At 38.1% G+C, this 26284-nt stretch overlaps 1 protein-coding gene across 1 annotated transcript; it reads left to right on the forward strand.

The window, feature by feature from the left end:
- Window positions 1-23988: 23988 nt before the first annotated feature.
- Window positions 23989-25376, forward strand: LOC107797409 (putative 3-hydroxyisobutyrate dehydrogenase-like 1, mitochondrial). Its single transcript, XM_016620298.2, has one exon. The coding sequence runs from the start codon at window positions 24172-24174 to the stop codon at window positions 25225-25227; it is 1056 nt and encodes a 351-aa protein (XP_016475784.1). The 5' UTR covers window positions 23989-24171; the 3' UTR covers window positions 25228-25376.
- The last annotated feature ends 908 nt before the right edge of the window (window positions 25377-26284 follow it).

Genomic DNA, 26284 nt, shown 5'->3' on the forward strand with positions numbered 1-26284 from the left:
GGCAGGGTGATTGCCTACATGTCCAGACAGCTGAAGGTGCACGAAAAGAACTATCCTGTCCACGACCTTGAGTTAGCAGTTATTTTTCATGCCTTGAAGATATGGCGGCATTATTTGTACGGTGTTCCTTATGAGATTTATACCGATCATCAGAGTTTGTAGCATCTGCTTAAGCAAAAAGATCTTAACTTACGTCAGCGGAGGTGGTTGGAGCTACTTAAGGATTATGATATCACTATTTTGTACCACCCTGGGAAGGCCAATGTGGTGGACGATGCTTTGAGTCGCCGGACAGAGAGTTTGGGGAGTTTAGCATATCTACCAGTAGCAGAGAGGCCATTGGCGTTGGATATTCAGGCCTTAGCCAGCCAGTTTGTGAGATTGGATATTTTTGAGCCGAATCGAGTATTGGCTTGTGTGGTCTCTCGACCTTCTCTTTATGATCGTATCAGGGAGCGTCAGTATGATGACCCCTATTTGTTTGTCCTTAAGGACACGGTCCAGCACGGTGATGCTAAGGAGGTTACTATTGGAGATGATGGTGCATTGAGGATGTAGGGCATGCTATGTGTGCCCAATGTAGATGGTTTGCGTGAGTTGATTCTTTAGGAGGCTCACAGTTCGTGGTACTCTATTCATCCGGGTGTCGCAAAGATGTATCAGGACTTGAAACAACATTACTGGTGGTGGAGAATGAAGAAGAACATATTAGAGTATGTGGCTCGATGTCTGAATTACCAGTAGGTAAAATATGAGCATCATCGACCAGGTGGATTGCTTCAGAAGTTAGAATTTCCGGAGTGGAAATGTGAGCGGATCACTATGGATTTCGTGGTTGGACTCCCACGGACTCAGCGGAGGTTTGACACAGTTTGGGTGATTGTGGATTGGTTGACCAAGTCGGATCATTTCATTCCTATGATGACTACCTATTCTTCCGAGCAGCTAGCTCGAATCTACATCCGTGAGATCGTCAGGCTTCATGGCGTATCAGTATCTATTATCTATGACCGGGGTACGCAGTTTACATCACAGTTCTGGAGAGCTGTACAACATGAACTGGGTACTCGGGTTGAGTTGAGCACAACATTTCACCCTCAGACGGACGGGCAGTCCGAGCGCACTATTCAGATATTAGAGGATATGCTTCGTGCGTGTGTGATAGATTTTGGGGTGCTTGAGACCAGTTCTTGCCACTTATGGAGTTTGCTTACAATAACAGTTATCAGCCCAGCATTCAGATAGCACCGCATGAGGCTCTGTACGGTAGGCGGTGTCGGTCCCCAATGGGTTGGTTCGAGCTCGGCGAGGCCAGATTATTGGGTACAGACTTGGTTCAGGATGCCTTGGAGAAGGTTAAGGTGATTCAGGATAGACTTCGCATGACCCAGTCCAGACAGAAAAGTTATGTGGACCGGAATGTTCGTGATGTTGCATTCATGGTTGGTGAGCGAGTCTTGCTCCGAGTTTCGCCTATGAAGGGCGTTATGAGGTTTGTAAAGAAGGGAAAGTTGAGCCCAAGGTTCATTGGTCCATTTGAGGTGTTGCGTTGAGTTGGGGGGGGGGGGGTGCTTATGAGCTTGCCTTACTTCTAGTCTAGCAGGAGTTCATCCGGTATTCTATGTTTCTTTGCTCCGAAAGTATCACGGCGATCCATCCCATGTGTTGGATTTCAACTCAGTTCAATTGGACAAGGATCTATCCTATGTTGAGGAGCTAGTGGCTATTTTAGACAGGCAGGTCAAAAAGTTAAGATCAAAGAACACTGCTTCCATGAAGGTTCATTGGAGGGGACAGACGGTCGAGGAAGCGACTTGGGAGACTGAGCAGGATATGCACAACCGTTATCCTCATCTTTTCACCACTTTAGGTATGTCTCTATGCTTGTTCGAGGACGAACGATTGTTTTAAGAGGGGGAGGATGTAATGATCTTGCCGGTCGTTTTGAGAGTTAGAGCCCCGAACCCTTATTAACTGCTTTCCCCATATCTATTTCTGCTATTGTGACTTAACGGGATGATTGGTTTTGAGTTTCGGAGTGTTTTGGGATACTTACTCCCTCAATGAGAGTTTAAGTCTTAGAATTTGGACCGTAGTCGAAACTGTATGAAGACGGATCTGGAATGGAATTCCATCAACTCCGTTAGCTCCGTTGAGTAATTTTGAGCTTAGGAGCGCGTCCGGAATATGTTTTGGAGGTCTGTAGTAGATTTAGGCTTGAATTGGCGAAAGTTAGATTTTCGGCAATTTCGGCCGATAGTGGAAATTTTGATATCGAGCTCGGAATGGATTTCCGAAAGTGGCTGTAGGTTCGTAGTGTCATTTGTGACTTGTGTGTAAAATTTGAGATAATTCAGACTAGATTGGCGTGGTTCGACGTCATTTGTAGAATTTGGAAAATTCTAAGTTCTTAGGCTTGAATTCGTATTTAATTCATGATTTTTGGTGTTGTTCGATGTGGTTTGAAGGCTTGACTAAGTTCGTATGGTGTTATAGGATTGGTTGGTAGGTTTGGTTGAGGTCCCAGGGGCCTCGGGTGTGTTTCAGATGCTTAACGGAATGAAATTGGACTTAGGAAAATCTGTTGCTTTTGCTGGTTCTGCTGTAATCGCACCTGCGCAAGGCTGCCCACAGGTGCGTGCAACTTGACACTGAAGCGGGAACATAGAGGAGTGCCAGAGGTCATAGGTGCGAGGTGATTTCCGCATCAGCGATGCCCGCAGATGCGTTAGGGGTCTTCGCAAGTGCGCAAGGTCCGCAGAAGTGGAAGGGAATTTCGCAGGCGCGCACGCACAGATGCGGCCCTTTCATCGCAGGTGCGAAGGCAGAGGGGGGTAAGTGATTTGCGCAGATGCGCACATTTCCGCACAAACACACCCGCGGGTGCGAGCCCAGGCTTTGCACGTGCGGAAATACCTGGGTAGTGGTTAAAACTGAAGGGCTTCGCGATTTTTGTCATTTTTGGATTTTGCAACTCGGTTTAGGGCAATTGTTGAGAGCATTTTCGAGGGATTTCTTGAGGTAAGTCCCTTGTGCTTATTTTTTATCAATAATCATGCTTCCATATGTATTTTCCCACCTAGTTAGTGTATATTTAAGGTGGAAATTAAAAGTTGGAGGCTAGGGATTTGGGAGTTTGAATTGTGGATTTGGAGGACCATTTGGTGTCGGATTTTAGTAAACTTTATATGGTTAGACTCATGAGTGAATAGGCTTACGGATTTTGTGACTTTTACCCGATTCCGAGATGTGTGCCCGTGTCGACTTTTTAGGGCGAATTTCGAAATTTTTGTTAAATTATTAATTTAATTAATTAGATGAGTCTATTATGGTTGTAATTATGATATGTAATTGCTTTTGGCTAGATTTGGGCCATTCAGAGCCAGATATTCATGGAAAGGGCATTCTTACGGATTGATTGAGCTTGACTCGACGTAAGTGGCTTGCCTAACTTTGCGTGGGGGAAATCCCCTTAAGATTTGGAACAATTGTGCTATGTGAGCGCCATGTACGTGAGGTGACGAGAATGTACACGGGCTAGTTGTGGTAAAACCTAATTTTTTTACCGAGCAGCAACATATTTTCCTGTTATTTTGAGTTATACCATTTTAATGAATACTAATCTATTTTCATTCTTAATTGAGTTATTCCAATATGTGTAACTATCATGTTTAGTCTAATACAACATGTCTTAAATGTTTATGTGAATAATGTGCAACATGCTTAGTGAATTCTCTGCTTCTTCCCTGACTGGTACTTAGTCTAAATTGTAAGAATTTCATGATGTAGTTGTATTTCTATCATTCGCGCTGCACATTTATTTTGGGACTACAAAACGGTATTCCGGGAGATCCCCCTGTCTTGCATATTTACTTTGGGACTACGGAACGGTATTCCGGGAGATCCCCCTGCACATTTATTTTGGGACTACAGAACGGTATTCCGGGAGATCCCCCTGCATATTTGTTTTGGGACTACGGAACGGTATTCCGGGAGATCCCCCTGCATATACGTTTGGGACTACGGGACGGTATCTCAGGAGATCCCCTGTTGTGTTTCTGTGTACTAAGCTGTTACCTTCTATGATTTCATTGTTGTTAAATTTCAGCCTTTATTTTATTGTGGTATTACACTCTATATTGTTTTATTACATACTTACTAGTAGGGCTTTGACCTGACCTCGTCACTACTTGACCGAGGTTAGGCTTGGCACTTACTGGGTACCGAGTGTGGTGTACTCAGGCTACTCTCTGCACATATTTTTCGTGTGAAGATCCAGGTGTACCTTATCAGCCGCACTGTCAGTGAGCCGGGACAGCTTTGGAGACTTCAAGGTATATCTGCCGCGTCCGCAGACCTCGGAGTCCACTTCTACTTTTTCTCATGCCCATTATCTTCTGTATTTTTCCTTGTTAGACTCTGATGTATAGAGACACTAGATTTTCCTTCTGTAGTTTGTGATTCATGATGTTCCGAGTTTTGGGATTTGTTGTGTATTTTTGAATAGTTGGTTAAATTTATATTTTTAATTCATTATTCCGTAAAATGTTAGGCTTACCTAGTTATAGAGACTAGGTGACGTCACGACGTCACACGGAGGGGAAATTGGGTCGTGACAAATATATTATCAAGTGAATTCAACGATTCTTAACTATTTTAAATTATAAATCTTCCGAAAGTTCTTGGTTTTTGTTTTAGTAATTAACAAGCTTTAAACCATTCACTTTTCATCAAATTGATTCTCTCAAATAGTAGTCGAGATATTAACAGTCTGTAGCATAGATGTTCCAATCTCTGTGGGACGATATCATAAACTATACTAGAATTTGACAAAGCACGAGCAGAAAAATCCTATACGCATTGGCCTTGTCCCATACTTTGTATATTGATGTGAAATTGTTTATTGTGCTTTAATCATGACTGTAAGTGATGATTTTAAATATTTTTTTCTTCGGTGCTTTCTTTAGTTTTCTCGAACCTTCTTGGTATATGTTTATTTTATTAATTTGTAAAATATAAAAAATTAAATTTATATAGGGATTTCGCCTTGCGCCATAAGGCTTATGCCTTACTCCGTGTTAGATAAAACGCCTGACCTACGCCCACGCCTTCTAAACTTATCTGTTAGGACCCTCCCTGAAGACCTTTTTTAGGCAGATTTACTTCCACACTTGTTTTGCTACTCATTCTCTACCTATATTTATTCACTTATTAATTTAATGATTTTGACTTTTTCATATAAAAAGGACTAAGCGGTCGTTGCAAATATAATCCGATTTACAAGTCTGGAGTCGAATCCCACAGAGAACTAAGATTTAGCTACAATTGTTCAATATTGCTAAGAAATACAAGTCCAAACAATTTTCTAATTATAGAGATTATAATATTTATTTCTAACTAATTAACTAACAACTATTATAAAGCAGTAAAATTATCAACTAACAAGGATTAAATTTTAGACAAGACTAAGGAGGTCTAGAGTTATGATTTTTCAAATTGTCGGAATCCTTCCCGCTATGCCTTCTATAATTTCGCCTAACTATTTTCTACCGATTGTGAGTACTTCAGGTGTCATAATTCTCTTCCGAGCAACTACCACAATTTACTAGACATATTCTTCCGAACTACGCTAGCTGGCACTAGTTTACTGCTCAATAAAATCGCACCATGGTTTTGTTATTCCTAATCCCACATTTAAACCCTTCGTGTTGATTCCTCACATACGTCAGGAGTGATGTTGTTCAACAACTATCTAAATATGTACCCTTTTCCAAGCAATACATACTAAATAGGCACAGTCAATTGATGGCCATTCAATCAATAATAATAAACACGTAGTTGAATAAGTAGAGAAATCCAACGACTCAATTATATAAAAACATAACAAGAATTTATCCTACAACAGGTTCTATCAAAACTCTAGATAATAAATTAACTATTTATAATAGTATGTAAAACTACAATATTAGAATTCATAACCAATAGTGGAAATAGGAAAAAGGAAGTGAAAAACTCGTAGAAGAACTCCCTGCCTTGCTCCTAGTGTGTTCTTGCCTCCTTAGGTCAAATCCTTTCTAAAAACGTCCCTTTAGGTCGAATATGCTCTAAAAATGTCTCCCCCGCTCCCAAAAGTGAGTTTAAAGACTATTTATATGGGATAGGGTTAGCATGTGGCGAAATAATACAAGCCCACTTCGAAATAGCCTTTTTAGGATAGCTCGTTCACCCTCTCGTGCGCAAGCGAGAGTGAACGAGCGAAGTTCTTCTCTTTTTCTTTTCCTTCTTGGTCTCTCGTGCACTTCCATGCCTTTTTGCCATAATTCGTTGTTTTTTGTCAAGCTTTTCCTCAGCTAGCTCGTTCACTCTCTTGTGTGCACGCGAGAATGAACGAGTAAAGTTCTTCTTTTGGCTTTTGGTCCCGAATCAACTTCTTTTGCTCACTTTTCGTCCAACTTGCTCATACACATAAGAATGCACATAATGAGCATAATCCACTACAAAAACTCATGTAACCTACTGAGACCACACAAGTTATGAAATGAAAGTACACCGAAAAATATGCATTTTTGGCTGTTTATCAACACCCTACACTTACACTCTTGCTCGTCCTCGAGCAACTTTCAAAATTAAGCACAATGGCAAGAAACACATTTTCAAATTATACTCAAGCATCATACCAATGACAGAAGTCAATATAAGAACAATTGACATCTTTCTTCAAAAGTAGACCTATGCCAAGACTATTTAAAATATTTGTGCAACTTCCTCTAACATCCTAACCTCAGAAGATGACTCCAATACATTCCTTACTATGACTCACTTCTTGTGTCAACTCAAAATGCTTGGACTTTACCAATCCTTTGTAAATCATGTGCTCTCACCACAATTAAAGAGAGAAATTAGTCCACACACTCAAATATGCATTCAAGTACAATTTAAAGACTTACACATCAAAAGAATTCACCCACTCTCACAAAGAAATTCATGTGCATCCTGAGGTCGTACCATAGGCTTGCCCATAGTGTATGTATCTATTAATTTAAGCTTGTGAATTCTAGGATCAATTAGGTCTTTCAAGGTTGTAATTTAGACTAAGTGTGGGTAGGATATATTTGGGTATAGTGACTAACCCTCCTAAGCACTTTAATACATTACACTTAACTTTCAAATACATACTCTTCATGACCAATTCAAGTAATGCCAAGAAATTATATAAAATTTTGCCCTTCTTCTTTAAGCACAACTATACATTCACTAGTTCGGATAAGAGGAATAGGAGGTGTATTTTTTTTTTCTTTTTCTTTTTGTATTTTCTTTGATCTTTTTCGTTTTTTTTCTTCCAACACTCTCCAAACTTGGTGTAACGACCCGACCGATCGTTTTGAGAATTTAAGTCCTGTTCAGCAGCATAAGGCCCTGAGCAGCTTCGTATTATGTGTATTGACTTGCGTGCGTGGTTGAATTCAGTTACTGGATGATTCGGAGTGATTTGGGACACTTAGTCCCTAAAACAGAAGCTTAAGTCTTAGGATTTTGACCGTAGTCGGAACTGTGTGAAGACAACTCTGGAATGGAGTTCAGTCGGTCCCGTTAGCTCCATTGGATGATTTTGGACTTAGGAGCGTATCCGGACTGTGAATTTGAGGTCCCTAGCTTATTTAGGCTCGAAATGGCGAAAGTCAAATTTTTGGAGATTTGGACTAGTAGTGGAAATTTGGATATCGGGGTCAGATTCTAATTTTTGGAAGTTGGAGTAAGTCCGTAATGTCAATTATGACTTGTGTGCAAAATTTGGGGTCATTCGGAAGTGATTTGATAGGTTTCGGCATCGGTTGTAGAAATTTGAACTTTCAAGTTCTTTAAGTTAGAATTGGAGGGTGATTCGTGATTTTAGCGTTGCTTGACATGATTTGAGGGCTCTACTAAGTTCGTATGATGATTTAGGACTGGTAGGTATGTTTGGCTGAGGTCCCGGGGGCCTCGGGTGAGATTCAGGTGCTTAATGGATGGAAAAAGTGGACTTATGCAATTGCTGAAGATTTTTTGGTTTTGGTGTTTCGCACCTGCGGAAGGGAGACCGCAGGTGCGGACTCGCACATGCGGAGTTAAGGGCGCAGGTGCGCTTTTGGTCATGAGTGCCAGTGGTCGCAGGTGCGACGCGTAAGCCGCAGAAGCGGAGCCGCATCTGCGGAAGGATGATCACAGAAGCGGAATGGAGAAGGAAGCTGAGTTGGCCAAGTTTTTGCAGAAGCGGACGGATGAGCGCAGATGCACGTCCGCAGGTGCAGATGGGTATGCGCAGGTGTGTGCTTGGGAGTTTAATGAAACTCCGCAGGTGCGGAGTTTTAGCCGCAAAAGCGGTTGAGCAGATGCGGCTATATATGTCGCAGGTGCGGTCATGCCTGGGCAGAAAAGAGAAATTCGAGGGTTTGATTTCATTCTTCGTTTTTGAACTTGAGACCTCGGAATTTGGCGATTTTTCGAGGGATTTTAAGAGGAAGCTTTGGGGTAATGATTCCTAACTCGTTTTTGATTGTCTTTCATTAATTTATAGTTGTTTTCTCTATTTAATTTCGGATTTTGGGTTGAAAAGTTGGGAAAATGGGGGAAACGTTCTTCAACCGAATTTCTGAGATTTTATTGGGATTTAGACATTCGATTTGGTTAATTTTGGTACGAGTAAACTCGTGAGTGAATGGGTGTTCATATTTAGTAACTTTTACTCAATTCCTAGACATGGTACCGGTTCGACTTTTTAGGACGAATTTCAGAAATTTTGTTAAAGTCTTGATTTCATTAATTAGATTAATCTATTATAGTTGTATTTATGATATTGTAACGACCCGGCCGGTCGTTTTGAGAGTTAGAGCCCCGATCCCCTAATAATTGTTTTCCCCACGTTTTTTCCCGCTATTGGGACTTGCCGAAGTGATTGGTTATGGAATTCGGAGAGTTTTGGGACACTTAGTCCCTAGTTGTGAGTTTAAGCCTTAGAGTTTGGACCATAGTCGGAATTACGTGAAGATGGTTCCGGAATGGAATTCCGTCAACTCTGTTAGCTCTGTTGAGTGATTTTGGGGTTAGAAGCGCATCCGGAATGTGTTTTGGAGGTCTATAGTAGATTTTAGGCTTGAATTGGCGAAAGTTAGTTTTTCAGCGATTTCGGCCGATAGTGAAAATTTTGATATCGAGCTCGGAATGGAATTATGAAAGTAGTTGTAGGTTCGTAGTGTCATTTGTGACCTGTGTGTAAAATTTGAGGTCATTCGGACTAGATTTGATGTGGTTCGGCGTCGTTTGTAGAATTTGGAAAATTCTAAATTCTTAGGCTTGAATCCGCGCTTAATTCATGATTTTGGTGTTGTTCGATGTGGTTTGAAGGCTCAACTATGTTCGTATGGTATTATAGGATTGGTTGGTAGATTTGGTTGAGGTACCGGGGGCCTCGGGTATGTTTCAGATGCTTAACGGAATGAAATTGGACTTAGGGAAAAAAATTTGGTGCCTTTGCTGGTTCTAGTGTTTCGCACCTACGGAAGGGGGGCCGCAGGTGCGCGAGCTGCAGGTGCGGAGGGAGTGTGTAGATGCGGAACTGGGGAGGTTGGTGATGGAGTGCAGGTGCGCAAGTTTTGACCGCACCTGCAAGCCCGCAGGTGCGAAGCGTGGGCGCAGGTGCGGAACCTGGCTGCTTAAACGAAATGCGCAGATGCGCCGTCTGGACCGCAGGTGCGGTATGCGCAGGTGCGAGAAATGCCCGCAGATGCGGCCCCAGCCCGGATAAGTGATCTTCGCACCTGCGATGATTTTGTCCGCAGGTGCGGAAATCGCTGGGTTGAAGAGGCAGATTCGAGGGTTCATTACTCATTTTTCACCAATTCGAATTTTAGTTCGGGAGAAGGCGATTTTGCAAGGATTTTGAAGAGAAAATCAGTGGGTAACAATTCTTAACTCTAATTCGTGTATATTTCATTAATCTATAGCAATTTTTCTCATTTAATCAAGGGATTTGAGTGAAAGAGTGGGAATTTGGGAGAAAAGTTCCTCAATTGAATATTTGGGTTTTGATCGAGTTCTAGGTGTCGGAATCGGATAATTTTTGGATGAGTGAACTCGTGAACGGGTGTTCATAATTTGTGATTTTTACCAGATTCCGAGACGTGGGCCCGGGGATACTTTTTGGGCGTTTTTCCTAATTTCACGCTTTAGCTTCGAATTAATTAGTTAAATTAGTTACTTGTAGTTATATTTATATTATGTAATTAATTTGAATAGATTCGGGACATTTGGAGTAGGATACTCGTGGTAAGAACGTGATATCAAGTTGATTCGAGCGGTCGACGTAAGTGGTTTGCCTAACCTTGTGTTGGGGACTTTCCCCTTAGGATGTTTGATATTAATTGAGGTGCGGGCGTTGTGTACGTGAGGTGACGAGTACATACACGGGCTATTATTGCAAAAATCCCATTTTTCCTTTCTAAATCATAAACTGTTTTCCCTTATTAAATTACACTAATTCGTTTAATTGTTCAGCTTAACTAGAGAAACATGCTTACGTGTTTTAACTGCCTATCTGACATTCTATGCGCCATGCTTAGTTAAGTCCCTACTTTTCTTATCTGTGTTCTGTATAAACGGTATAACTCGATGCCTTACCTGCCATTTCATCTTGCGTTGCATATTTAAATTGGGACTACAGGCGTATTCCGGGAGATCCCCCCTGTCTTGCATATTTATTTTGGGACTACGGACGTATTTCGGGAGATCCCCCAGTACTACATAATTACTTTGGAACTACAGACGTATTTCGGGAGATCCCCCAGCACTGCATATTTACTTTGGGACTACGGACGTATTCCGGGAGATCCCCCTGTACTGCATATTCATTCGAAACTACGGGACGATATCCCGGGAGATTTCCCCATTGTGTTTACCTTGTTCCGAGCCGAGGACTCCCTTAACTATTAAATTTTCGAGAATTTCTTTCGGTGTGTTACCGTAAACTTTACTTATATCTTTTACTGTTTAATTTATTATTTTTACTCCAGTAAGGCCTTGACCTGACCTCGTCACTACTCGACCGAGGTTAGGATTGGCACTTACTAGGTACCATTGTGGTGTACTCATGCCCTTTCCTGCACATGTTTTCGTGTGCAGATCCAGGTGCGAGCTATCAGCCTCGGGTTTAGTGCGTGTTGCTGATTCTAGGAGACTTCAAGGTACTTCTGCTTGCATCCGCAGATCCTCGGAGTCCCCTTCTACTCACTCGCTTAGAGATTTTCCTTATTATCTTCAGACTTTTGTATAAAGCTACATAGATTATAGCAACTTGTAAGTTAGTGATATTCCGGGTTTTAGAAAATTATTTTGTATATGCCGAGTGGTACTACTTTTGGTTATTCACAATATGTTATTTATCTTTAAAATATTGTATTTTCTTTACATTCTTCGTAATATTAAGCTTACCTAGTCGTAAAGGCTAGGTGTCATCACGACACCTTACAGAGGGTTAATATAGGTCGTGACATATATGTAATTATTTTTGGCTAGATCTGGGCCTTTCGGAGTCGGATATTCGTGGTCAAGGCATTTGTTACTGATTGATTGAACTTGGTTCGAAGTAAGTATCTTGCCTAACTTCGTGTGAGAGAATTACCCCTTAGGATTTGAGTTTTCTATGCTAATTGTAGTCCGTCTACGCGAGGTGACGAGTACGTGCCTGGACTTATTTGTGGAAATTGGCCTTTTAGGGATTCTTAGGTCCTTGTATTCATTGAATATGTAGTTCTTCTCGTTACGATTATGTTTCTTAATTTCCCTGCCTGCTTTGAAATTAATTGCTTCACGATCCACTTTTGTTGTTCATTTGATTCATATGTGCCTTAACTGAAATTGTAACTCTTCTATTGTCGTGTTGTCTTTTCCCTAACTGCTTATCTTTATCTGAAATTATAATTATCCATTCTGTAATTGTTCATCGTTAATTAAGGCAAATGATTATCCTTATACTGCTTATCCTTAATTGGAGTTGTTGTATCTCTCTCTTAATTGCCCAACCTTAAAAGAAGTTAGATATCCTATATTTTAGTTGACTTGTCCTTATTTGGAATTATCCGTCTTGTGTTAGCTCCTTCGCTGTCGAATTGTATATTGTGGACCGTTGTTACATAATATTTTCTTTCTTGTTGAGTTGTTCTTATTATGACTAGCATTCTTTGTTATGGCTACTCCTTGTGAATTAGTTCCTCCGTTTCCTTGAGTCTGAAATTTCTGAGTTGACGTATTTGTCGTATCCTTATATTATTATCATTGTTGTTGTTGTACTTATTGTGGTGGTGCACGAGGTTTCTACCGTGCGGTTGTTGTTATATGGTTGCACGAGGTTTCTGCCGTGCTATTGTTACTATTGATATTTGCACATACGGCTTGACAAAGTAGGATATATATATGTATATGTGGGTTGCGCATGTGGCGAGATAAGGTGGGAACATTATTATGCACGTGTGACGAGATAAGGCGGGCACTTACTTTATTATTGCACATGTGGCGAGACAAGGTGGAATGTGTCAGGGATTGATCTGTGATGATTTATGATAGCTTGGGGGCATTCTTGTTGTTGGTATTTGTGTAGTGGTACATTTACCTGTGTCAGCTTTATCTTGTGAAAGTTGTGAGAAAATATTCTACGTGTTGTCCTTTTTTGTTTCCCTTATGCTTATTTGCTGGTATGGACTATGTTAGGACACTTGCACAAGTATACACGTAGTTAAGCACTCTTATCGGATAAGAGGTGTTCTTGCTATTGTTGAGCATATATGCTCACCCTTATTTACTTGCCTTCTATGTGAGAATGGTTCTATTGGTACGTGAGTCGTCAGTGCGGTTATGAGAGCACAAGATGCCAAGTGTTAGGATTATGGTATTGAAACCCGTGAGTTGTGATTTGTCCGAGGGTCGGTACCTCGTGAAGCTTATTGACTAAAACCTGATGTAAACTTGATAAGCGTGTACCTCGGATTCTCATTTCAACCGTGTGGCATCGCTAACACACGGGGCAAGTTCTAGACTAACACAAGATAGCACAGAATCTAATCAAGCCTCACATCACACAATGTACATAATTCACTCCCGACGGTTCAGACCCGACACTCAAGTTAAACACTAAGCATAGTCATCATATTAACTTAACACATGAGAAGTAATCACATGAGTCAATAAATAAATTTAAGCGTCAAAGGAAAATCACATATATTCTCAAGGCATGTGGGCACATAGAACACGAAGAAGATAATTAATTCAAATATTACAACTCTAAGTCCTGGCATAAAACATGTCAAAAAGTATTGATACTCAAGTTCTTCCATTCCATTATCGGTTCTAAAAAGAAAAGGAAAATCTTTTTGTATTTTTTCTTTAGACTTTACTCCCTCAAGAAAACTGTCAATGAAGTCCATCGTAGGGAAAAGTCCAAAACCTTTATGAAAATTCTATCTAAAAAATAAATTACCACCCAATTCAAAGAGTCATCCCTTGAAAAATAACCGTGGCCATAAGAAAACCAAGAGCGATTATTTCTACCTAATTATTTATTTTTTTTCAACACACTTACAATAACACAACTAAAATAGCATAGGAACACCCAAAAAGTCTCTTCACCCCACACTTAAAATTATGCATTGTCCCCAATGCACACCCATAAATACAAGAGGGTAAAAGAAACTCCATGGTAGGCCAAAGGCCGAAGCATTAGCAGCTCATGGGGTACTTAGACTTCTCCCAAACTTGGTTCTTTGTGCGGGCACCCCACACTTAACTCTAACCATCTCACTTGCTTTTGCTTCCTTCCAATAGTCTTCTTCCCATGCTCCTAGAGAAATAAAAAAACGACACAACAAGAATAATATAATAATAAAAAATAAAAATAAAATAAAGCAGTAAAGTTGGGTTGCCTCCCAACAAGCACTTGATTTAACGTCACGGTACGACGCGAATCACTTTTTGCCTCTACCTCGAGCTTATGAATTGAATCCCAAGTTTTGCTTCAAGCATACGATTATGCTCTTGGGGTGGTGGAACGAATCTAGTTGGTCCAAGAAAATACTGTAGTATTCTGCACTTCTTGGCCTTTAGATGAGGTGTGTAATCATGACTTTCTGGCAAGAAGAATTCTAGAATGTAGGCACCTTGTTCCTCATTCCTTGACTCCTCAAGTGGCTCGGATGACTCTATCTTTATATCATTATCCAAACACAATGTGAAAAAATACTTGGAGTGTGGACCAATGCGCTCAACTACATGAACTTTGGGACTATCAACATCCTCAACACCAATGACACTAGAGTCAACTAAATATGTATCCTCAATGTCCTTGGTTGACTCTAGTGTCTCTTCTATAACATCGGCATCCTCAAATTCTAGTTTGATTGATTGTTGGCGTTCTACTATGGACCCCTCTATTGGTACCTCAATTTTTGTCTCTAATGCACACTGCTCCTGGCTACTATTCATAATATTATCTTGTTGAGCATTTAAAGCCTCAACCAATTGCCTCACTTGTGCCTCCAAGTTAAGAATAGTTGTCTCTTGCCTTTGGATAGTATCCCATTGCCTTTGGTTAGTATCCCCTAGCATTTGTATTTGCAGTTGTTTCTCATTACTTCGTTCCATGAGGTACTTTAACATATCTTTGATCTCCTTCAGGTCAGCTTCCATGGGTTCTTTGTTCCGATTAATTTCACCAGATAAAGTAGAACCGTCATAGTAAGGGGTTGGGGGAGGATAAGACATATAAGCACAACCAAGAAAGTGACCATCTTGACCACTACACATATAACACACATTTCACACATAAGATTGAGTTGGTACACATATCTCGCTCTCGAGAATATTTTGATAATTTTTCCATAGATGGTTTCCTCCACAATATGCATAAGGAGGATCAAAAGTAGAATTACCAACATCAGAACTCTCATATTTCCAAGATGTCATGTTTCTAAAATCAACAAGTAAAAACAAAAATCGAATACAAGAAAACAAAATAAAAGTTCAAACTTGAAACCTAGAAATACGTACACCTATAGCTACACCGTTAGATTCCCCGGCAATGACGCCAAAATTTGATCACGTCCAACTATGCCTTATAAAAAGGACTAAGCGGTCGTTGCAAATATAATTCGGTTTACAAGTCCGGAGTCGAATCCTACAAAGAACTAAGGCTAATTAGCTACAACTATTCAATATTGCTAAGAAACACAAGTCCAAACAATTTTCTAATTATAGAGATTATAATATTTATTTCTAACTAATTAACTAACAACTATTATAAAGCAGTAAAATTATCAACTAACAAGGATGAAATTTTAGACAAGACTAAGGAGGTCTAGAGTTATGATTTTCCAAATTGTCGGAATCCTTCCCGTTATGCCTTCTATAATTTCGCCTAACTATTTTCTACCGATTGTGAGTACTTCAGGTGTCATAATTCTCTTTCGAGCAACTACCACAATTTACTAGACATATTCTTCCGAACTACGCTAAATGGCACTAGTTTACTGCTCACTAAGATCGCACCAAGGTTTCGTTATTCCTAATCCCACCTTTAAACCCTTCGTATTGATTCCTCACATACGTCAGGAGTGATGTTGTTCAACAACTATCTAAATATGTACCATTTTCCAAGCAATACATACTAAATAGGCACAGTCAATTGATGGCTATTCAATCAACAACAATAAACACATAGTTGAACAAGTAGAGAAATCCAACGACTCAATTATATAAAAACATAACAAGAATTTATCCTACAACAGGTTCTATCAAAAACTCTAGATAATAAATTAGTTATTCATAATAGTATGCAAAACTACAATATTAGAATTCATAACCAATAATGGAAATAGGAAGAAGGAAGTGAAAAACGCGTAGAAGAATTCCCCGCCTTGCTCCTAGTGTGTTCTTGCCTCCTTAGGTCAAATCCTCTCTAAAAACGTCTCTTTAGGTCGAATATGCTCTAAAAACGTCTCCCCCGCTCCCAAAAGTGAGTTTAAAGACTATTTATATGGGATAGGATTAGCATGGGGCGAAATAATACAAGCCCACTTCGAAATAGCCTTTTTAGGATAGCTCGTTCACTCTCTCGTGCGCACACGAGAGTGAACGAGCGAAGTTCTTTTCTTTTTCTTTTTCTTCTTGGTCTCTCTCGTGCACTTCCATGGCATTTTGCCATAATTCGTTGTTTTTTCTCAAGCTTTTCCTCAGCTAGCTCGTTCACTCTCTTGTGTGCACGCAAGAATGAACGAGCAAAGTTCTTCTTTTGGCCTTTGGTCCTGAATCAACTTCTTTTGCTCACTTTTTGTCTAACTTGCTCATACACATAAGAATGCACATAATGAGCATAATCCACTACATGTAACCTACCGTGACCACACAAATTATGAGATGAAAGTATACCGAAAAATATGCATTTTTGGCCGTTTATCAATGACCAAATTGAACAAGGTTAAACACTGTCCTTAAATAAATATATACCCATTTCGAAAATCTTCTATATTATAATACTCTTTACGTAATTTATCTCTCTTTTTTTCTAATATAACTGTGATATCGGGGCCAATTTCACACACCTCATCTAATATTTGCTACCCCGATAACTCTGCCCACCAAGGTACTAGTTTGTCTTTGAAAATATTGTGAAATTCAAAGCCAAGCTTGAGCGGAGAAAGTCAAATCAGATGAACGTTTTGGGATGAAGTACAAGAATAACACGCATGGTAATGCTAGAGTTCTTTATCAAGGGAATTACAGTTATCCACTCAATTTTCTGCAGAATTAATCACAGTTCCATTAATCCATAATAGGAAGGGCCTAATATAAAGAACACGAGCATCATCATATGTCGATTCTATTCATGTTATTTTTTGAGTTAAGATTGTACATTAGAAGGAACCATTCATGCCTTTCTTGTCTCTATAAGGGAGACGTACAACAACGATCGAAGAAGCTTCAAGCTCACGATCATTAACTAGATTGGATTCACAACCACTTGCTCTAGATCCAGTGACATCAACCCAAACTTCATTGACACACCTAATGATCCGGAAGGGAGAATTATACTGCGTTATAGAGTAAGCATATTCACCTGAAGAAGCAGTGGAGTTTGCCCATAGAGATCTACTCAAGCTCAATGCTAGTTTCTGAGCTTCTTTAACGATATTGCCATCTCTTGCAAATCCTGAAAACTTCCTAACAGCAATGCAATGACTAGTCCATGGATCAGGTTGAAGGTTCAGTTCTGGAAGGGGAAGAGGTGGATCAGCTTGGAACTTCACAGGCAAGTATAGTTTAACAAAGTATGCTGATGAGTGAAGAGGACCAGCTCCTGGGACAATGCTTGTCAAAAACTGGCTTTGTCATATAAATACGAGAAAAGTTCAAATCCACACCTTGGATGAACTGGAACAATTTGTATGAAAATGAGGGAACACATAAGAAATTCAAATGTAAGCTTTCAATTCATCTACACAAACTTTAACTCCGCTAGTATCATAGCCAGTCCCAAACTTACAAAAAGTAGGAGGGATGTGGAGGTCGTTTGCCAGCTTAAAAATAGTTAACTTATGCTAGACCCTCTGAATACTACAGTTGTTGAGACATATTACCTCAAATAGAACATAATTAGGAGTGATACAGATGATTTATATTACTGATCCAAACCACTTGAGATTGAGGCATAGCTGATTGACTTCTAGATATCGCGAGTTTCTTGTGCATTGGTCAGTACAATTGTATTTTTTCGTATTTGCAACCAAAACTGAATACTGCTAACTTAAAGAACGTCTCTAAATCTTCATACGCCATTAGCAGAGCCACAAACCTACCTCTGCTAGCATTTACTAGAAACAAATATTCTCTGGTGATTACGTGGCAATTTCTATTTAGCATATATCATTAAGTAACTGGTTCAGAGAAATAGATCTGACAAGCAGTGATTTATAATGACCACCAACCATTTAGAATAGATATGAAAGACCTCCATCCATGATTCAAATCCCTGCCTCGTCCAAAACTATAGGACTTGACAGATCCTTGTTAAATCTCGGATTCTCAAAACTATTATTGTTGTTGGCAAACTTAAATAGTTGTAGCATCCTTATTGGCTCGAGAAATAGAAGAAAGAACGTAGCACATAGTTGACAGTGTGTTTAGAAGAGAATCTAAATATCCAAATTGACATCAAAAGACCTCAGTACTCCGTAGTGTTTATCTGCCAATAAAACTCTCATATATCTCTCATACTAAAACTTGTCACTGCTTGCTAGTGAAAGAAAAATGTATTCTTGATTAGATATTTCCATTTTGACACATGCAAAGCCCACAAATATCTTTTTCTCCCTTTCCAAATAGAGACTTGAAAGCCTCATTTGTTTGCACTTAATCCAGGTCTGAATCTTAATCATTCAGTTTGTTTGTTTTTTCAATTTTATAACCACTTAATGGGTCTGAATAAATCTAAATGATTAAGATATATAATAGAGTCTTAATATAATTAAGATGTTATACATTCAAGAATTTATGTAAAAATGATATTTCACTATTACTCCTACACTTTCACCACTAATCACCGTCACCACTGCTATCATTGTCCCCCCGCTATTATAAACTATCACCACCCACTATCCACCACTGATTACCACCAGCCACAACCACCACCACTGCCGAGCACGAATGTCAGTTGTTACTACCACTAGCCACCATTTACAACTATCACCACCAACCATCGTTACCGCAATAGTGACTAATCACCACTATCAACCACCACTATATATCACCCATCACTATTATCAGTCACCATCACCATTAATTACTACTGTCATCCACCAACTACTACCCATAATCATCACTATCAACCAATATTGCCACCATATATTTAAACATAACCACTGTTGTTAGCCATCATCACTACCAATCACCATATAATTTTTAAAAAATATTTTTTTAATATAGTATTAGATTTATTAGTACTATTTGAGTTGAATTTATACTTATTAATTTTTAAATAAAGACAAATTTTATACATTCAGATGTAGAGAAAACAAACAGTCTTAATTATTCGGCAGTCAAATCTTAATACAGCATCTTAAAGTCCACAAGAAAATTGGGGTACAAAATTAGGCATCATACAAAGAGAAATAAAGGGGAAGGATTGTTAACCCTCAATAGGTAACTCCAATTATTGTAACCAGTAAAAATTACCCATTTAATCAGTAAAAAACAAGAAGTAATAGTAAACCATTCGAAAAAACCATAAAAAGGGGTGCCTGTGAAAACCGTCTCTGGTGGCTTTCTCAAAGGAGATTTCGCTGACGGGTGCCGTCATCCATACCGACTCCTTGTAACGTCTGATCTAAAAATCTTATTTTGAGTGCACCACTGTATACTCTGGTGATTCGATCACTTTGCACAAATCCGTAGAACATGCCATACTTATCGCCGATAGGATTATTATTAAAGCATTCTTCAAGCTTGACTTTGCCATTTTCTTGTAGTGATAATTTGTGATTGAATTTATGACACATTCAAATGGCCCAAATACCTCGATTCACAATTTGGGAATTAATGATTTAACCCCTAAAGTTTTATCTTTGGTCAATATGTCCACTAGAATTTTCGTCAAGCAGTTTCCTGGTGCACTTTGCTCCTTGAATTGATTGTTTCTGTAAAATTGAATATCTTTGTGCAAATAATATTGGAAAGAATTTTGAAAGATCTATGATTTAATAATCATCAGAGGATCATGCTAGAGATGGTTTTATGCTCTTTAGTTTTAGTTTTTTAGGCATTAAAACAAGGGAAATATAAATGTCCGGAATAACTTCTTATACACGGCCCTTAGCGAAATGTCGTTAGCATTTTTTACCCTTTAAAAATAGACTTTATATTGGGCAAGATTGTAATTGAAAGTTAATTACATACATGATATTTAAGACTTTAAAATAAGCTAACTTTAATTTATTAATGTTTATCCTTAAAATTGGATAACAATTAAACTTATAATGTGGGTTTAAGGATACATGATTTTACTTAATACCAATTGAAATATATGAAGATTAACGATAGAATTATATAATAAAGTAAATCAAACAAGTATTTGAGTATAACTCAACCCTTGAGTTAGAGTATCCTCGAACTGATTGATGCAAGGACAATAGAAACACAATAAACTGAAGAACAAGAGTGTGTGCGAGAAAGAAAATTAAATCGCTTTTTTCATCCGTCCCCTACAAATGGTTAGAACCCCCATTTATACAGTAGAGGAATTCTATATATGGTACAATTCTAATTACAGAAGGAAATCCCATGATTAACTAAACAATCGTTCTTGATTCGATCCGTTCCGAGATTTCTGCCATGATCTTCGACCAGTCGCGGATATCTCGCTTTGCCGTTATTACGCTATCTTCGGTATTGCTCGATGCTTGTCTTGTTTGGTCTCGATTGTTGCTGGCCTCGATCTTGGCAGGTGCCTCGAATTTCGATCTCGGCACCTTGTTTTCGTGCCTCGATCCGATCCACTTCAGAGTCGTCCTTCGATGCGAACTCCGGGTCTCGGTCATACAGTAAAATCGGGTGGACGCGGTTTTAACCGTATACAATTAAATCTTTCTTTATTTAAGCTATCTAGAAACTCCTAACATTTAGGAATCTAAATTGAGTAAAATATACTTATAAATATTTTTTCCTTTTTTGAATCGTGTACCTATTTTCCTCAAATTTGACCCTTTTATGTTTACAAGTATAAACACGTTTGGAATTGTAACGAAAGCTTTTCGCAATTTTTTGTCTTCGTATTAAGTTTTTAGGATTGAACACGTACGAATCATTAATATGTTTTCAATATCCAATTTTTTGTCGATTATGTTTTTGGATTATGTGAGTAGTGTTAATCCAAATTTTTTACACGTGCACAAAGAGTTTAAGCTGATGTATAAATTTGATTTTTTAAATATATAGATTATATAATCATTAGTGATGGATAACACATACGTTATATTTTATGTTAGATATTAATTATTATCATTTAATTATGTTTCGAACATTATAATTTTAAAATTAACTAAAATTTTGCTATTAATCTTTATTTGTTTGAACTATTTGGAGGAACTTCTAATATTTAGAAATTCAAAATTGAATAAAATTTTAACTTATATGAATTATTTTCTTATTTATATTGCATAAAATAAATCTTTAATCAAATTCATGTCCAAAGAAGAAAATAGAAAATTTAAATTCAATTCCTTATTTATCAAGATCTAATAACAATCGTGAATATTGAATATCACCGAACTAAGTTGCACATATTTTAATAATTTTCTTTGAATTAAAGAATGATCGAAAATATCAAGATATATTGTCTTCTACTTCGATTGAAAAATCCAATCAAAATTATTATATCATCATTTCAAATGAGGGAAATGAGTTTAGATATAATAAAGAACAAGGAAACAAAAAACGACAAAGTCAATAAAGAAAAAGTGAGAACTTATGGTTTGGGTATGATGTCGTTCACCTCCTTACTTTTTAATTAGTGTTGATTTCACATTGGACTAAAATTTTATTTAGGCTTTTTAATAAAATATTTAGAAATTTGAAATCCTAATATTTAGGAGTTGGAAATTTAAAATATTTTGATCATTAATGCTTTTTTTATTTGAACTAGGTAAAAATTCCTAATATGTAGCAACTCAATATATATATATATATATATATATAAAAATTCCTAGCCCAATATTTTAAACTTTATAAATATTTTTAAAATATACTACTTACCAAGTTGCCCCATTTAGTGATGTAAAGTTTAAACCCCACGGTCTTTAAAAGTGTATCCTTCTCAAACTCAAGAAAGAAAATAGGGAATAAGAAAATTTGTCTAAACAGAGAATTAACTAACATAACTCTAAAGTTACATGATAATTTTTATTATTAATAATATTGAACTAATAATAAAAAATATTTCAGAGTTTAAACGAGAGATAGAGAGATGTGGTTGACAAGAGTCAATAACACTAATTTTAGTGATGTAGAGTTTAAACCTCAAGATCTTTAAAAGTGTATCCTTCTCAAACTCAAGAAAGAAAATAAGGAATAAGAAAATTTGTCCAGACAAAGAATTACCTAACATAACTCTAAAGTTACATGATAATTTTATTATCATTAATAATATTGAACTTATAGTAAGAAATATTTCAGAATTTAAAGGAGAGATAGAGAGACCTGGTTGACAAAAGTCAATAACATTAATGATTCTACAAATACAATGGTCCAAAGTAAACTATTAGAGGATATTTTACCCTTTGAAAATAATTTTTATTCGATAAAATAATTACAGTTAAATATTTAAAATTTCGGATGAGTTAATACTAAGAATTTCAATAAAAATAAATTACTTTTTTCAAAAAATAAATAATTAAGTTTTTATAACTAATAGCAAAAAAAAATCAATTAACTTCTTTGTAAAACTATTCATATATGAACATTTAATTTTCAAATTGATAAAACTCATATGGTACATAAATTTATTTCCATGAGAAAAATATTGGCGAAAAGAGAAATTAGGGATAGAGCAAAATCGATTATATCAAATTGGTTAAGTGCAAACTTGAAGCACTAAGGATAAAAAAGTCGAAGGCAAAATAATTTTTCTTCATTCATTCTAAAGAATGAAAACTTCTTGTATTTTTTTATACATTATTTCTTATAAATTATTAACTCAATATTCGCGGAGGCAATACCAAAAAACAATAATAATAAGGCATTCGAGGACATATGTTAGGCATATTACTTAAAAAAATATATATTTTATAACTCAAACACATTATATAGTATATATAAGAGAGATAGAGAGATATTTTCAAAATTATATATTCATAAATGTATGATACACGCGCAAAACACGTACATTAAGACTAGTGCGTATATATATATATATATATGGACAGAGGGTGTTATTATACTAATTCCAATAGTCCATGGATAATTTTGGCCCTTTTTCACATAAATAATAAAGTGTTGTAGAGAAATGTCAAGGAATAGTTCTACAACAAATCACACACACTTTTCCCCTTTGTCGAGTTTTGGAGAAAAGGTTTAGATCACAAAGATTGTCAAGGCAGCAAGTTAAAGTGTGACTTCCCCCGTAGTTTGGGGCGGGGTTAAGCGTCCGACTCGACAATGAACACCAGATGAAAAGGGCAAATCAATTTTCTCATCCGCCTACGATTGATTGAAGACTTATTCATTAGGTCCTCCTTCCCTACGGAGAAAAGCGGACGTGAGGACTCTGGTTGGGCGCAGCGTAACTAAGAGATCTTTTCCATTTAGGGCGAGACAAAATGCACGGGCGGTCTGGTGTCTTCCCTTTTTTATGAGAGAGATGCCGTCCTTCTAGTTTCTGATGAATTGAGTCCGCTATTTCTAGTTATTTTCCAAACTAATGTGAGGTGCACGCGGACTAAGTGTTAGAGGTCGTTTAGTAGGGGAATCAGTTATCCCAAAATTATAATGACAAAAATAAATTAAGAGGATTAAATAGTGGCTGAAAGATTTAGTGGGTATAATTTTTTGATAGCTATTTGGTTCATTGGACTACTACAGGCTATAATATAAAACATGTGTTTGGTGTATACTGAATAAGTTGGAATAAACTTTTATTTTTAAATTTAACCTTAAATTTCTTAAAGGACTAGAGGATGAGCCTTGAAAAGGGTATCTTTGTCATTGTAGTATTTTATCTGTGGATTAAGTAATCCCGGGGTTATTGTTCCACCCTTAATGTGAGATAGAATAATATCACAATTGTGATATAAATTAATTTTGAGATCGCTAATCTCGAAATAAAAAAATTCAACCAAATGCGAGATAAAATAATCTCGCATCTACTCTCAAAATTACTATCCCTTATCCTACCAACCAAATGATCCCTTAAAGTTCACACTAAATTTTTGAAAATTCTATAAGTTTTAGGGTTTAGGACCATATGTGCCTATTCTTCACATACATAAATATAGAGGACCATAATGAAACAGCCCCCAGTACATAAAGGACCAAACTGAAAGCAACCCAATACATAAAGGACCAATTTGATCATTTTCTTCTACAAGATAAGCCAGAGAACCAAAGATGAGATTCATGCGGCTCCTCCGTTTACTTCCCAACCATCAGTTCCACTGTTACGTGCCTCAGGCGAATTTCACCATCTCCGCCGGCACTAACACCCATCTCCACCGTACTATGGAAACAGCCACCACCGAGGCCATTAACCCTTCCAATACTCGTCTGGGATGGATCGGTACCGGTGTAATGGGCCGCTCTATGTGCGCCCATCTGATTAATGCCGGTTACACCTTCACGGTTTTCACCCGTACACCATCCAAGGCCCAGGAACTGATCTCCATGGGAGCTCACTGGGTTGACTCTCCAAAGGCCGTCGCTTCCCAATCCGATGTCGTTTTCTCTATCGTTGGCTACCCTTCCGACGTTCGCCACGTCATCCTCGACTCAAACACCGGTGCTCTTTCCGGTCTGCGTCCCGGTGGTGTCATCATCGACATGACTACTTCGGAGCCTTCCCTGGCTGTTGAAATTTACTCCGCCGCCTCTGCCGCTGGCTGCTCCGCCGTCGACGCCCCCGTCTCCGGAGGAGATCGTGGAGCTCGGAATGCTGCTTTATCCATCTTCGCTGGTGGAGAAGAATCCGCAATCTTAAGGCTTAACCCGTTGTTTCAGCTTCTGGGCAGAGTTTATTACATGGGTGCCCCTGGAAAAGGGCAGTTCACAAAACTGGGAAACCAAGTAGTTATTGCTTCGACTATGGTGGGACTATGCGAGGGTTTAATTTACGCCCATAAGGCTGGTTTGGATTTGAATATATATCTGAATGCGATTTCAACAGGGGCTGCTGGCTCAAAATCTTTAGACTTGTATGGGAGCAGGATACTTAGTAGGGATTTTGAACCTGGATTTTATGTGAATCATTTTGTAAAGGATTTGGGGATATGTTTGAGGGAATGCCAGAACATGGGCCTTGCTTTGCCTGGGCTGGCGTTGGCTCAACAGCTCTATCTCTCCCTTAAAGCTCATGGTGAAGGCAATTTCGGTACCCAAGCTCTCATTCTTGCGCTTGAGAGGATTAACAATTTGTCGCTGGCTTCTTCTTCCTCTGTTGGGAAACCTTAGACCAGTACTAATAACTTTGATCCTTGACTGGGACCAGTATCTATTATGTATCTGTTTATGATTGTTAATGTTGTTACACATAGCAGACGGTAAGAGTTTCGATAATTTCTAGTGTTTTTATAAAAGAGAGCACTATTTTGAAACTTCAATTTGAGATGGAAAGAAGCCTTTTCATCAGGAAAAAATTTACATTATTGGTTATATTCATGACGAAACGCGCTGAATTAGAGAATTTTGAGGCAAGCCAAACCTTATGGAGTAAAAACAACAGTGGCTCTAAGAGCGTGAGAATACATTTGCTTAGTTGTAAACTATGACACACAAGTTCCTTTCCCTTAAGATGTCATTGCATTTATAACTTTTTTCCCTTTGAAAACCAATAAATCCTCTTTTTACAGTTTGGAAACTAGGTGGATAATGAGTCGTAACCTCTAAGCTTCTCCACTTGAATACTATACTTGATTCAAGGCCTCACGTGCACCCACTAGAGACGGAGCTAGAGAAGCAAATATGGGTTTGGGCGAACTCAATAGCTTTTCTTTAGGCCCTGTATTTGTATTAAGAAATTCGCTAAATATGTATAAATATTTAATTACGAACACAGTAATTAAACGAGCTATGAGTTCAATAATAATTTCAAAACTCATAAACTTTAAATTCTGGCTCGCACATTTGAATTATAAAACTTTTACCGTTGAATCAAATCCTTAGGGACATCATAGGTCTATTGTATATGCATCAAACCATGCACATTGTGCGCGCTTTTTTTGTTTTGGTACATCATTGCTGTTGTAAATGGTCCTAATCTAACACAAGGCTTCGGAGAAAAGTGACTTTCTCATTCATGTAAATTTGAAAAGACTAGAATCCGATAACTTCATTAGTCCTTTCCATCATTGAGCTTGTCATCGTTATCTTGGCCGAAGCTAGGTTTATATCAAGAATCAGTCTTTTCTATTCTTGCGTATATCAAAGTTTTGGTGTACCAAGTGCTCGTCTTCATTTTCTAAAACTAGCTGGGACTGTCTCTTCTGTAAAATACTCCTCTCTGACATCC

This window comes from Nicotiana tabacum, chromosome 4 (genome assembly GCF_000715075.1).
Source record: "Nicotiana tabacum cultivar K326 chromosome 4, ASM71507v2, whole genome shotgun sequence".
NCBI lineage: Eukaryota > Viridiplantae > Streptophyta > Magnoliopsida > Solanales > Solanaceae > Nicotiana > Nicotiana tabacum.